Genomic DNA, 15,098 nt, shown 5'->3' on the forward strand with positions numbered 1-15,098 from the left:
CAATTAAACACTGGAATGGTAGATGTGCAGAAGATGAATGTGCAAGTAGAGATACTGGGGTGCAAAGGAGCAAGATAAATAAATACAGTATGGGGATGAGGTAGTTAGAAAGATGGGATATTTACAGATGGGCTATGTACAGGTGCAGTGATCTGTGAGCTGCTCTGACAGCTGGTGCTTAAAGCTAGTGAGGGAGATATGAGTCTCCAGCTTCAGGGATTTTTGCAGTTTGTTCCAGTCACTGGCAGCAGAGAACTGGATGGAAAGGCGGCCAAAGGAGGAATTGGCTTTGGAGGTGACCAATGAGATATACCTGCTGGAGCGTGTGCTACAGGTTTGTGCTGCTATGGTGACCAGTGAGCTGAGATAAGGCAGGGCTTTACCTAGCAGAGACTTGTAGGTGACTTGGAGCCAGTGGGTTTGGCGACGAGTATGAAGCGAGGGCCAGCCAACGAGAGCGTACAGGTCGCAATGGTGGGTGGTATATGGGGCTTTGGTGACAAAACGGATGGCACTGTGATAGACTGCATCCAATTTGTTGAGTAGAGTGTTGAAAGCTATTTTATAAATGACATCACCAAAGTCGAGGATCGGTAGGATGGTCAGTTTTACGAGGGTATGTTTGGCAGCATGAGTGAAGGAGGCTTTGTTGCGATATAGGAAGAGGATTCCAGATTTAATTTTGGATTGGAGATGCTTAATGTGAGTCTGGAAGGAGAGGTTACAGTCTAACCAGACACCTAGTTATTTGTAGTTGTCCACATATTCTAAGTCAGAACCGTCCGGAGTAGTGATGCTGGACAGGCGGGCAGGTGCGGACAGTGATCGGTTGAAGAGCTTGCATTTAGTTTTATTTGCATTTAAGAGCAGTTGGAGGCCACGGAAGGAGAGTTGTATGTCATTGAAGCTCGTCTGGAGGTTAGTTAACACAGTGTCCAAAGAAGGGCCAGAAGTATACAGAATGGTGTCGTCTGCGTAGAGGTGGATCAGAGACTCACCAGCAGCAAGAGCGACCTCATTGATGTATACAGAGAAGAGAGTCGGTCCAAGAATTGAACCCTGTGGCACCCCCATAGAGACTGCCAGAGGTCCGGACAACAGGCCCTCCGATTTGACACACTGAACTCTATCGGAGAAGTAGTTGGTGAACCAGGCGAGGCAGTCATTTGAGAAACCAGAATGTTGTGATTGACAGAGTCAAAAGCCTTGGCCAGGTCGATGAATACGGCTGCACAGTAATGTCTCTTATCGATGTCGTTTAGGACCTTGAGTGTGGCTGAGGTGCACCCATGATCAGCTCTGAAACCAGATTGCATAGCAGAGAAGGTACGATGTGATTCAAAATGGTCAGTAATCTGCTTGTTAACTTGGCTTTCGAAGATCTTAGAAAGGCAGGGTAGGATAGATATAGGTCTGTAGCAGTTTGGGTCAAGAGTGTCTCCCCCTTTGAAGAGGGGGACGACCGCGGCAGCTTTCCAATCTTTGGGAATCTCAGACGATACGAAAGAGAGGTTGAACAATCTAGTAATAGGGGTTGCAACAATTTCGGCAGGTAATTTTAGAAAGAGAGGATCCAGATTGTCTAGCCCAGCTGATTTGTAATGGTTCATATTTTGCAGCTCCTTAACTACATTGGCTATCTGGATTTGGATGAAGGAGAAGTGGGGAGGTTTGGGCACGTTGCTGTAGGGATTCAGGGCTGTTGACCGGGATAGGGGTAGCCAGGTGGAAAGCATGGCCAGCTGTAGCAAAATGCTTATCATCCCCATACAGTATTTATTTATTTATCTTGCTCCTTTACACCCCAGTATCTCTACTTGCACATTCATCTTCTGCAAATCTATCACTCCAGTGTTTAATTGCCAAATTGTAATTACTTTGCCACCATGGCCTATTTATTACCTTTACCTCCCTTATCTCACCTCATTTGCACACACTGTAAACATACTTTTCTATTGTGTTATTGACTGTATGTTTGTTTTAGTCCATGTGTACTTTAACTATTTGCACATCGTTACAACACTGTATATACAGTATACAATGGGGCAAAAAAGTATTTAGTCAGCCACCAATTGTGCAAGTTCTCCCACTTAAAAAGATGAGAGGCCTGTAATTTTCATCATAGGTACACTTCAACTAGGACAAACAAAATGAGAAAATAAAATCCAGAAAATCACATTGTAGGATTTTTAATGAATTTATTTGCAAATTATGGTGGAAAATAAGTATTTGATCAATAACAAAAGTTTATCTCAATACTTTGTTATATACCCTTTGTTGGCAATGACAGAGGTCAAACGTTTTCTGTAAGTCTTCACAAGGATTTCACACACTGTTGCTGGTATTTTGGCCCATTCCTCCATGCAGATCTCCTCTAGAGCAGTGATGTTTTGGGGCTGTTGCTGGGCAACACGGACTTTCAACTCCCTCCAAAGATTTTCTATGGGGTTGAGATCTGGAGACTGGCTGGGCCACTCCAGGACCTTGAAATGCTTCCTACGAAGCCACTCCTTCGTTGCCCGGGTGGTGTGTTTGGGATCATTGTCATGCTGAAAGACCCAGCCATGTTTCATCTTCAATGCCCTTACTGATGGAAGGAGGTTTTCACTCAAAATCTCACGATACATGGCCCCATTCATTCTTTCCATTACACGGATCAGTCGTCCTGGTCCCTTCGCAGAAAAACAGCCCCAAAGCATGATGTTTCCACCCCCATGCTTCACAGTAGGTATGGTGTTCTTTGGATGCAACTCAGCATTCTTTGTCCTCCAAACACGACGAGTTGAGTTTTTACCAAAAAGTTATATTTTGGTTTCATCTGACCATATGATATTCTCCCAATCTTCTTCTGGATCATCCAAATGCTCTCTAGCAAACTTCAGACGGGCCTGGACATGTACTGGCTTAAGCAGGGGGACACGTCTGGCACTGCAGGATTTGAGTCCCTGGCGGCGTAGTGTGTTACTGATGGTAGGCTTTGTTACTTTGGTCCCAGCTCTCTGCAGGTCATTCACTAGGTCCCCCCGTATGGTTCTGGGATTTTTGCTCACCGTTCTTGTGATCATTTTGACCCCACGGGGTGAGATCTTGCGTGGAGCCCCAGATCGAGGAAGATTATCAGTGGTCTTGTATGTCTTCCATTTCCTAATAATTGCTCCCACAGTTGATTTCTTCAAAGCAAGCTGCTTACCTATTGCAGATTCAGTCTTCTCAGCCTGGTGCAGGTCTACGATTTTGTTTATGGTGTCCTTTGACAGCTCTTTGGTCTTGGCCATAGTGGAGTTTGGAGTGTGACTGTTTGAGGTTGTGGACAGGTGTCTTTTATACTGATAACAAGTTCAAACAGGTACCATTAATACAGGTATCGAGTGGAGGACAGAGGAGCCTCTTAAAGGCGAAGTTACAGATCTGTGAGAGCCAGAAATCTTGCTTGTTTGTAGGTGACCAAATACTTATTTTCCACCATAATTTGCAAATAAATTCAATAAAAATCCTACAATGTGATTTTCTAGATTTTTTTCTCACTTTGTCTGTCATAGTTGAAGTGTACCTATGATGAACATTACAGGCCTCTCATCTTTTTAAGTGGGAGAACTTGCACAATTGGTGGCTGACTAAATACTTTTTTGCCCCACTGTGTACACAATATGACATTTGAGATTTCTTTATTCTTTTGGAATGTCTGTGATTGTAAGGTTTACTGTTCATTTTTATTGTTTATTTCACCTGTGTTTATTGTCTACTTCACTTGCTTTGGCAAAGTTAACATATGTTTCCCATGACAATAAAGCTCTTCAATTGGAATTTAATGATACCCACCCTTCCCCCTCCCATCACTACACCTATACCCATCCCTCACTCTTCCCCCTCCCATCACTACACCTATACCCGTCCCTCACCCTTCCCCCTCCCATCACTACACCTATACCCATCCCTCACCCTCCCATCACTACACCTATACCCATCCCTCACTCTTCCCCCTCCCATCACTACACCTATACCCGTCCCTCACCCTTCCCCCTCCCATCACTACACCTATACCCGTCCCTCACCCTTCCCCCTCCCATCACTACACCTATACCCATCCCTCACCCTCCCATCACTACACCTATAACCACCCCTCACCCCTCCCCCTCCCATCACTACACCTATAACCACCCCTCACCCTTCCCCCTCCCATCACTACACCTATTCCCTCCCTCCCCCTCCCATCACTACACCTATACCCACCCCTCCCCCTCCCCTCCCATCACTACACCTATACCCACCCCTCCCCCTCCCATCACTACACCTATACCCACCCCTCCCCCTCCCATCACTACACCTATACCCACCCCTCCCCCTCCCATCACTACACCAATACACACCCCTCCCCCTCCCATCACTACAACTATACCCACCCCTCACCCTCCCATCACTACACCTATACCCACCCCTTCCATCCCCCTCCCATCACTACACCTATACCCACCCCTCCCCCTCCCCCTCCCATCACTACACCAATACACACCCCTCCCATCACTACAACTATACCTCCCCCTCCCCTCCCATCACTACAACTATACCCACCCCTCCCCCCCTCCCATCACTACACCTATACCCACCCCTCCCCCTCCCATCACTATACCCACCCCTCCCATCACTATACCCACCACTCACCCCTCCCCCTCCCATCACTATACCCACCCCTCACCCCTCCCCCTCCCATCACTATACCCACCCCTCACCCCTCCCCCTCCCATCACTATACCCACCCCTCACCCTCTCTCGCTCTCTCTCTCCAGGAGGGCCAGGCAGTGGTAAGGGAACCCAGAGTCTGAAGATAGCAGCGTGCTATGGGTTCCAGTATGTCTCTGTAGGAGAGCTGCTCAGGAAGAAGATGATTCACAACGCCACCAGCAACAGGAAGTGGAGTCTCATCGCCAAGATCATCACCAATGGGGAGCTGGCACCTCAGGTATGCTTGTCTCGCCCTATTCCCTAATCCCTATTCCCTCATCCCTAATCCCTATTCCCTGTTTAGTACATAGATAGTCACCCACAGGGAGTTGGATGTAGTCCCTACAGTGCATCCCAGTCCCTGTATAATATGTCCAGTCCCCTGGTCCCTGTATAGTGTATCCAGTCCCCTGGTCCCTGTATAGTGTGTCCTGGTCCCTGTATAGTTTATCCAGTCCCCTGGTCCCTGTATAGTGTATCCTGGTCCTTGTATAGTGTATCCAGTCCCCTGGTCCCTGTATAGTGTATCCTGGTCCCTGTATAGTGTATCCTGGTCCCTGTATAGTGTATCCAGTCCCCTGGTCCCTGTATAGTGTGTGCTGGTCCCTGTATAGTGTATCCTGGTCCCTGTATAGTGTATCCTGGTCCCTGTATAGTGTATCCTGGTCCCTGTATAGTGTATCCTGGTCCCTGTATAGTGTATCCTGGTCCCTGTATAGTGTATCCCGGTCCCTGTATAGTGTATCCCGGTCCCTGTATAGTGTGTCCCGGTCCCTGTATAGTGTGTCCTGGTCCCTGTATAGTGTATCCTGGTCCCTGTATAGTGTGTCCTGGTCCCTGTATAGTGTATCCTGGTCCCTGTATAGTGTGTCCTGGTCCCTGTATAGTGTATCCTGGTCCCTGTATAGTGTATCCTGGTCCCTGTATAGTGTATCCTGGTCCCTGTATAGTGTATCCTGGTCCCTGTATAGTGTATCCTGGTCCCTGTATAGTTTATCCCAGTCCCTGTATAGTGTATCCTGGTCCCTGTATAGTGTATCCTGGTCCCTGTATAGTGTATCCTGGTCCCTGTATAGTGTATCCTGGTCCCTGTATAGTTTATCCCAGTCCCTGTATAGTTTATCCCAGTCCCTGTATAGTGTATCCTGGTCCCTGTATAGTGTATCCTGGTCCCTGTATAGTGTATCCTGGTCCCTGTATAGTGTATCCAGTCCCCTGGTCCCTGTATAGTGTGTCCTGGTCCCTGTATAGTGTGTCCTGGTCCCTGTATAGTGTATCCTGGTCCCTGTATAGTGTATCCTGGTCCCTGTATAGTGTGTCCTGGTCCCTGTATAGTTTATCCCAGTCCCTGTATAGTGTATCCAGTCCCCTGGTCCCTGTATAGTGCTGTACCTGCACCTGGGGTTACTACAGAGAGGATTGGGAAGAGGAAGATGATGAAGATAAGGGTGTAGTGGAGTTCGTCCAATGAACCATGCAGGTTGGATGAGTCACTTATAAGACCTGCCTTGGGATCTGTCTTTAGCTCGATGGGCTAAAATTGTCATGATGGGCTAACATTATCTTGACGGGCTAACATTATCTTGACGGGCTAACATTATCTTGACGGGCTAACATTATCTTGACGGGCTAACAGTATCTTGACGGGCTAACATTATCTTGACGGGCTAACATTATCATGATGGGCTAACATTATCTTGATGGGCTAACATTATCTTGACGGGCTAACATTATCTTGACGGGCTAACAGTATCTTGATGGGCTAACATTATCTTGATGGGCTAACATTATCTTGACGGGCTAACAGTATCTTGACGGGCTAACATTATCTTGACGGGCTAACATTATCATGATGGGCTAACATTATCTTGATGGGCTAACATTATCTTGACGGGCTAACATTATCTTGACGGGCTAACATTATCTTGATGGGCTAACATTATCTTGATGGGCTAACATTATCTTGATGGGCTAACATTATCTTGATGGGCTAAAATTGTCATGATGGGCTAACATTATCTTGACGGGCTAACATTATCTTTATGGGCTAACATTATCTTGATGGGCTAAAATTGTCATGATGGGCTAACATTATCTTGACGGGCTAACATTATCTTGATGGGCTAACATTATCTTGACAGACAAAAAATTATCTTGACAGACTAACAGTATCTTGATGGGCTAACATTATCTTGATGGGCTAACATTATCTTGACGGGCTAACATTATCTTGACGGGCTAACATTATCTTGACGGGCTAACATTATCTTGACGGGCTAACATTATCTTGACGGGCTAACAGTATCTTGATGGGCTAACATTATCTTGACAGACAAAAAATTATCTTGACAGACTAACAGTATCTTGATGGGCTAACATTATCTTGATGGGCTAACATTATCTTGATGGGCTAACATTATCTTGACGGGCTAACATTATCTTGACGGGCTAAAATTATCTTGACGGGCTAAAATTATCTTGACGGACTAACATTATCTTGACGGGCTAACATTATCTTGACGGGCTAACATTATCTTGACGGACTAACATTATCTTGACGGGCTAACATTACCGTAACGGGCTAACATTACCGTGACGGACTAACATTACCGTGACGGACTAACATTACCGTGACGGGCTAACATTATCTTGTTCGGGCTAACATTATCTTGTTCGGGCAACATTATCTTGACAGGGCAACATTATCTTGACAGGGCAACATTATCTTGATGGGCTAACATTATCTTGACGGGCTAACATTATCTTGACGGGCTAACATTATCTTGACGGGCTAACATTATCTTGACGGGCTAACATTATCTTGACGGGCTAACATCATCGTGACGGGCTAACATTATCGTAACTGGCTAACATTATGTTGACGGGCTAACATTATCTTGACGGGCTAACATTATCTTGACGGGCTAATAGTATCATGATGGGCTAACATTATCTTGTCGAGCTAACATTATCGTGACGGGCTAACATTATCGTGACGGGCTAACATTATCGTGACGGGCTAACATTATCGTGACGGGCTAACATTATCTTGATGGGTATTTAGAGCGTTGGACTAGTAACACAAAGGTTGCTGCATCGAATCCCCGAGCTGACAATCTGCCCCTGAACAAGGCAGTTAACCCACTGTTCCCCGGTAGGCCGTCATTGGAAATAAGAATTAATAAATACATATTAAATAAATACATTATCTTGATGGGAGGGATTGTTCTCTTCTCACCTCTCATTACCAACGTCCTGGTTGTCTGCCAGCCATGACTCAGCTGTCAGCTGCTTGAAAAGGCACCCTATTCCCTATATAGCGCACTACTTGGTTCACTACCCTATGGACCCTGGACCATATTAGTGCACTGTATAGGGAATAGGGTGCTATTTGGGACGCAAGGCTGGGTCCTGTGTGGCCCACTGTGTCTTTATGAGCAACAAACATCCCATCTCCTCGTCCTCACTTAGCTGATAGAACCACGACCTGTTCTGTCCATTTAACTGATTAAGGCTGGTGGACACTGTGTGTGCGTGTGTGCGTGTCTGTGTGTGTGTGCGTGTGTGTGTGTGTGTGTGTGTGTGTGTGCCAAATCACATTTACATTACATTTAAGTCATTTGGCAGACACTCTTACCCAGAGCGACTTACAAATTGGTGAATGAATATTTTTATTCATCACCTGCTTCATAAACCACAGCTATAGACTAACAGTGTAATGCTTACAGGGCCCTTCACAACGTGGACAACAATAGATGAATAATAACACAAGGAATAAATACACAATGATTAAACTATAACTTGTCTATATATATACGGGTCACCAGGACCAAGTCGATGTGCAGGGGTACGAGGTAATTGAGATAGATATATAGAGGTTAACTATTTACCTAACTATTCATCAGTGTTATGGCTTGGGGGTAGAAGCTGTTCAGGGTTATTTTTTAGATTAGATTGTTACTCATGTCCCATATTTAAACTAAATCATGCATTTTCCCTGTTGATTTGTGCAAACTGTGCAGTAACATTCTAACCCCTCTAGCCATGGGAGAACATGTCATGCTAAAACTAAACCGTTAGTCTCTGGATCAACATCAACACACAGGGCAGTGGAAAACTAAACCGTTAGTCTCTGGATCAGCATCAACACACAGGGCAGTGGAAAACTAAACCGTTAGTCTCTGGATCAGCATCAACACACAGGGCAGTGGAAAACTAAACCGTTAGTCTCTGGAACAGCATCACCACACAGGGCAGTGGAAAACTAAACCGTTAGTCTCTGGATCAACATCAACACACAGGGCAGTGGAAAACTAAACCGTTAGTCTCTGGATCAGCATCAACACACAGGGCAGTGGAAAACTAAACCGTTAGTCTCTGGATCAGCATCAACACACAGGGCAGTGGAAAACTAAACCGTTAGTCTCTGGAACAGCATCACCACACAGGGCAGTGGAAAACTAAACCGTTAGTCTCTGGATCAACACACAGGGCAGTGGAAAACTAAACCGTTAGTCTCTGGATCAACATCAACACACAGGGCAGTGGAAAACTAAACCGTTAGTCTCTGGATCAGCATCAACACACAGGGCAGTGGAAAACTAAACCGTTAGTCTCTGGATCAGCATCAACACACAGGGCAGTGGAAAACTAAACCGTTAGTCTCTGGATCAACACACAGGGCAGTGGAAAACTAAACCGTTAGTCTCTGGAACAGCATCACCACACAGGGCAGTGGAAAACTAAACCGTTAGTCTCTGGATCAACACACAGGGCAGTGGAAAACTAAACCGTTAGTCTCTGGATCAACATCAACACACAGGGCAGTGGAAAACTAAACCGTTAGTCTCTGGATCAGCATCAACACACAGGGCAGTGGAAAACTAAACCGTTAGTCTCTGGAACAGCATCACCACACAGGGCAGTGGAAAACTAAACCGTTAGTCTCTGGATCAACACACAGGGCAGTGGAAAACTAAACCGTTAGTCTCTGGAACAGCATCACCACACAGGGCAGTGGAAAACTAAACCGTTAGTCTCTGGATCAACACACAGGGCAGTGGAAAACTAAACCGTTAGTCTCTGGATCAACATCAACACACAGGGCAGTGGAAAACTAAACCGTTAGTCTCTGGATCAGCATCAACACACAGGGCAGTGGAAAACTAAACCGTTAGTCTCTGGATCAGCATCAACACACAGGGCAGTGGAAAACTAAACCGTTAGTCTCTGGATCAGCACACAGGGCAGTGGAAAACTAAACCGTTAGTCTCTGGATCAGCATCAACACACAGGGCAGTGGAAAACTAAACCGTTAGTCTCTGGATCAGCATCAACACACAGGGCAGTGGAAAACTAAACCGTTAGTCTCTGGATCAGCATCAACACACAGGGCAGTGGAAAACTAAACCGTTAGTCTCTGGATCAGCATCAACACACAGGGCAGTGGAAAACTAAACCGTTAGTCTCTGGATCAGCATCAACACACAGGGCAGTGGAAAACTAAACCGTTAGTCTCTGGATCAGCATCAACACACAGGGCAGTGGAAAACTAAACCGTTAGTCTCTGGATCAGCATCAACACACAGGGCAGTGGAAAACTAAACCGTTAGTCTCTGGATCAGCATCAACACACAGGGCAGTGGAAAACTAAACCGTTAGTCTCTGGATCAGCATCAACACACAGGGCAGTGGAAAACTAAACCGTTAGTCTCTGGATCAGCATCAGCACACAGGGCAGTGGAAAACTAAACCGTTAGTCTCTGGATCAACACACAGGGCAGTGGAAAACTAAACCGTTAGTCTCTGGATCAACATCAACACACAGGGCAGTGGAAAACTAAACCGTTAGTCTCTGGATCAGCATCAACACACAGGGCAGTGGAAAACTAAACCGTTAGTCTCTGGATCAGCATCAACACACAGGGCAGTGGAAAACTAAACCGTTAGTCTCTGGATCAGCATCAACACACAGGGCAGTGGAAAACTAAACCGTTAGTCTCTGGATCAGCATCAACACACAGGGCAGTGGAAAACTAAACCGTTAGTCTCTGGATCAGCATCAACACACAGGGCACTGGAAAACTAAACCGTTAGTCTCTGGATCAACACACAGGGCAGTGGAAAACTAAACCGTTAGTCTCTGGATCAGCATCAACACACAGGGCAGTGGAAAACTAAACCGTTAGTCTCTGGATCAACACACAGGGCAGTGGAAAACTAAACCGTTAGTCTCTGGATCAGCATCAACACACAGGGCAGTGGAAAACTAAACCGTTAGTCTCTGGATCAACACACAGGGCAGTGGAAAACTAAACCGTTAGTCTCTGGATCAGCATCAACACACAGGGCAGTGGAAAACTAAACCGTTAGTCTCTGGATCAACACACAGGGCAGTGGAAAACTAAACCGTTAGTCTCTGGATCAGCATCAACACACAGGGCAGTGGAAAACTAAACCGTTAGTCTCTGGATCAACACACAGGGCAGTGGAAAACTAAACCGTTAGTCTCTGGATCAACATCAACACACAGGGCAGTGGAAAACTAAACCGTTAGTCTCTGGATCAACACACAGGGCAGTGGAAAACTAAACCGTTAGTCTCTGGATCAGCATCAACACACAGGGCAGTGGAAAACTAAACCGTTAGTCTCTGGATCAACATCAACACACAGGGCAGTGGAAAACTAAACCGTTAGTCTCTGGATCAACATCAACACACAGGGCAGTGGAAAACTAAACCGTTAGTCTCTGGATCAGCATCAACACACAGGGCAGTGGAAAACTAAACCGTTAGTCTCTGGATCAACATCAACACACAGGGCAGTGGAAAACTAAACCGTTAGTCTCTGGATCAACACACAGGGCAGTGGAAAACTAAACCGTTAGTCTCTGGATCAACATCAACACACAGGGCAGTGGAAAACTAAACCGTTAGTCTCTGGATCAGCATCAACACACAGGGCAGTGGAAAACTAAACCGTTAGTCTCTGGATCAACATCAACACACAGGGCAGTGGAAAACTAAACCGTTAGTCTCTGGATCAGTATCTTCACTGTACTACAGTGTTTTTTTCCTGTTGGTTGTTGACTTCTGTTTTGATACTCCATTTCCTTACAGGAGACCACCATCACTGAGATTAAACAGAAGATCATGAAGATTCCAGACGCGAGCGGGATCGTGATTGATGGGTTCCCTCGTGATGTGGGACAGGCGCTTTCTTTTGAGGACCAGGTGAGCAATACACCTGTGGTATTGCTATATTACTGTATACTACTATTTTTTAAATTTTATTTTTACCTTTATTTAACTAGGCAAGTCAGTTAAGAACAAATTCTTATTTTCAATGACGGCCTAGGAACAGTGGGTACCTTGTCAGCTTGGGGATTTGAACTTGCAACCTTCCGCTAGTCCAACACTCTAACCACTAGGCTACCCTGCCGCCCCTACTATACCACTGTAATATATTGTTATATTACTGCATACCACTATACCACTGTAATATATAGCTATATTACTGCATACTACTATACCATTGTAGTATATAGCTATATTACTGCATACTACTATACCATTGTAGTATATAGCTATATTACTGCATACTACTATACCATTGTAGTATATAGCTATATTACTGCATACTACTATACCACTGTAATAAATTGTTATATTACTGTATACTACTATACCACTGTAATATGTAGATATATTACTGTATACTACTAGGTTAAGGGTTTTAGGTTGGGGTTAGAATAAGGGCTTTAGGTTAGGGTTAGAATAAGGGCTTTAGGTTGGGGTTAGAATAAGGGCTTTAGGTTGGGGTTAGAATAAGGGCTTTAGGTTAGGGTTAGAATAAGGGCTTTAGGTTAGGGTTAGAATAAGGGCTTTAGGTTGGGGTTAGAATAAGGGTTTTAGGTTAGGGTTAGAATAAGGGTTTTAGGTTGGGGTTAGAATAAGGGCTTTAGGTTAGGGTTAGGGTCAGAATAAGGGCTTTAGGTTAGGGTTAGAATAAGGGTTTTAGGTTGGGGTTAGAATAAGGGCTTTAGGTTAGGGTTAGGGTCAGAATAAGGGCTTTAGGTTAGGGTTAGGGTCAGAATAAGGGCTTTAGGTTGGGGTTAGAATAAGGGTTTTAGGTTAGGGTTAGAATAAGGGCTTTAGGTTGGGGTTAGAATAAGGGCTTTAGGTTAGGGTTAGGGTCAGAATAAGGGTAAGGCTTAAGGTTAATAGGGTGGTTAATTTCTTTACTATCAAATGAGGAGAGACAAACTTATCACACAAGTCAGAGTTATACTTCGATTGAGTGCTCTACGATAATGATGGCTGGTCGACAATTCACGGTCAAGAGATTCGTTGAGAGCCCCGAGACAAAAGTACGAATGTCTTTTCTAGCTAAGATACACCCCTTTCAACCTACATGACGAACAACAGATGTATAGAATGGGTCACAAGGTTAAGATTCGTATGAAAGATACCTATAATACAAAGCAGACAGTATCTGCTGTGTCAACAGTTTTCATTGTATAGACCAGAGTCTGGTCCTCCGACTCCAAACTGGAGCCATGTCTCCCTGGGACGGTATATAGAACAGAAACATTAACTCATGCTCTGGAATGCTCTTTAGGTTTTATCACCCGAAATACATGATAAATCTCCTCTGTCAGTGTTATCTCTGAGTACTCTATTCTGTTGCATAACACAACCATTTGATGCAATAAAAGTATTATAACATAATCTTGCAATTTTTCCACCATAATCCCCCATTTTGAGAATCCTCTTAAACTTAAAAGAAAATTACAGAATTTAAGACCATTCATTCACATGTAGAAAATGCACACATTCTACATAAAAACCAATAAGCTCAAAAGCGATAACTCATTGCTTGTGTTGCTGCCCGTGACCGGTTGCCATAGCACTGGCTCAGCCTCCTCCCTAGAAACTTCTCACTGTGTCCCATTTCAACCTCCAACTCATTTTCTAATCATTCTGGCAATTTGTCTGTGTAGGTTATGATACACAGTCGCCTGCACGAACCCATGGAGAAAAACACAAGATGCATACAGTTTATGAGATTCAAAGCTTTGTCTTCATAGACCGTGAAAAGCACATATTTAACACACAATGCAGTGCATGCAACAATGGAGTTTAATAAAATAATATTTAGTTATCTATCACGTTCCAATGGATCAGCATGGTGGGAATAACTTTTTCCATCCCAGAAGCTAAAATCAGCATATCTTGTTGGACAAATCCAGGTAGTGACTCCTCGTTAAAGTGCATTTTATTCCATTGGTGTCTAATGAACATGACCCAATCATGATTCCAGTATTTATAAGATAATGACTACAGATTCAATAGATGAGGATCAGTTTCCCTCTCCGGATCAGAGTTCACCCTCTCCATCCACCAGGGCATGCTGAGAATAGTGTCAACAATCAAAACAATCAATCCCTGATACATTCATTGCTTCACTCATATAGTTATTAACATACTAAACTCAAATCAATCTTTCAGTTTTTAAAATCATTCTGTTTCCAAATCATAATCAAAAACCCAATTAATTATCCAACCAAAATTTAGAATGACAATGCTCAGTGATTAAAATTGGTCATATCACTCAAAGTAAAAAAAATGTATTTAACATTAACATACTGTATAATTATTATCCCATAATTCTACTATTAACATTTTTTTTATCACAATTATAATACAGACCAGTATCTCAATGCTTTCTTAATCTAAATTACTATAATTGTATGTAGTGTGTAGACCTCTACAATTAACCTGATACCCCAAAAGTCTAAAACAATTTTGGGCACAGTTGATCAACCCCCTCCTTCAGGCATTGATTCAGGCATTGATTTTTCTGGTGTCTTCTTCATTGTCTTCTTCAGATAGCTTTACAGTTCAAAGTGGATGGCCCATGATAATGTCCCAAATTCAATGTTTCACCTGAGCCGCCATCACCTTTACCACCCATTATGTCTTGTCCATTCGTCAACCAGTATACCAGCAACATAAGAGAAGATTAGACCAGATCTCTCCCCGTGCTCCCTCCACGTGGACTCCTCTCACACCCCTGAGAAAAGACATGAGAGAAAAGCAGTCGATAGCTCTGATTGGACGCTGCATACAGGCTGCTGGCTCAGGACTCAGGTCTCTGGTAGAAGTGGTGCAGACAGGACCGTATTGAACGCCTTTGTCGCTCTTCTTCAGCCAGTTAGAGGGGGGTTTTGAGGTACACACACTGTTCGGTCCAATGATCTCTTCCATGCATTAAGACACCGACTGACATTACCTTTCATCATAACCTCAAGAGAGGACAGATCAGAACAACACTTTAGTTCAGTTCATTAACTATATGATGAATTATTACTTTTACC

The 15,098-nt window shown here is 44.3% G+C and overlaps 1 protein-coding gene across 1 annotated transcript in view; it reads left to right on the forward strand.

Moving 5' to 3' along the window:
* Positions 1–15,098, forward strand: part of LOC135558078 (adenylate kinase isoenzyme 5-like) — a 129,529-nt gene that overhangs the window by 13,038 nt on the left and 101,393 nt on the right. Inside the window, 2 exon segments of the mRNA XM_064991829.1 lie at positions 4,785–4,957; positions 11,839–11,952. Of these exon segments, the coding sequence (XP_064847901.1) occupies positions 4,785–4,957; positions 11,839–11,952 (287 nt within the window).

This window comes from Oncorhynchus masou, chromosome 17, assembly GCF_036934945.1.
Source record: "Oncorhynchus masou masou isolate Uvic2021 chromosome 17, UVic_Omas_1.1, whole genome shotgun sequence".
Taxonomy (NCBI): domain Eukaryota; kingdom Metazoa; phylum Chordata; class Actinopteri; order Salmoniformes; family Salmonidae; genus Oncorhynchus; species Oncorhynchus masou.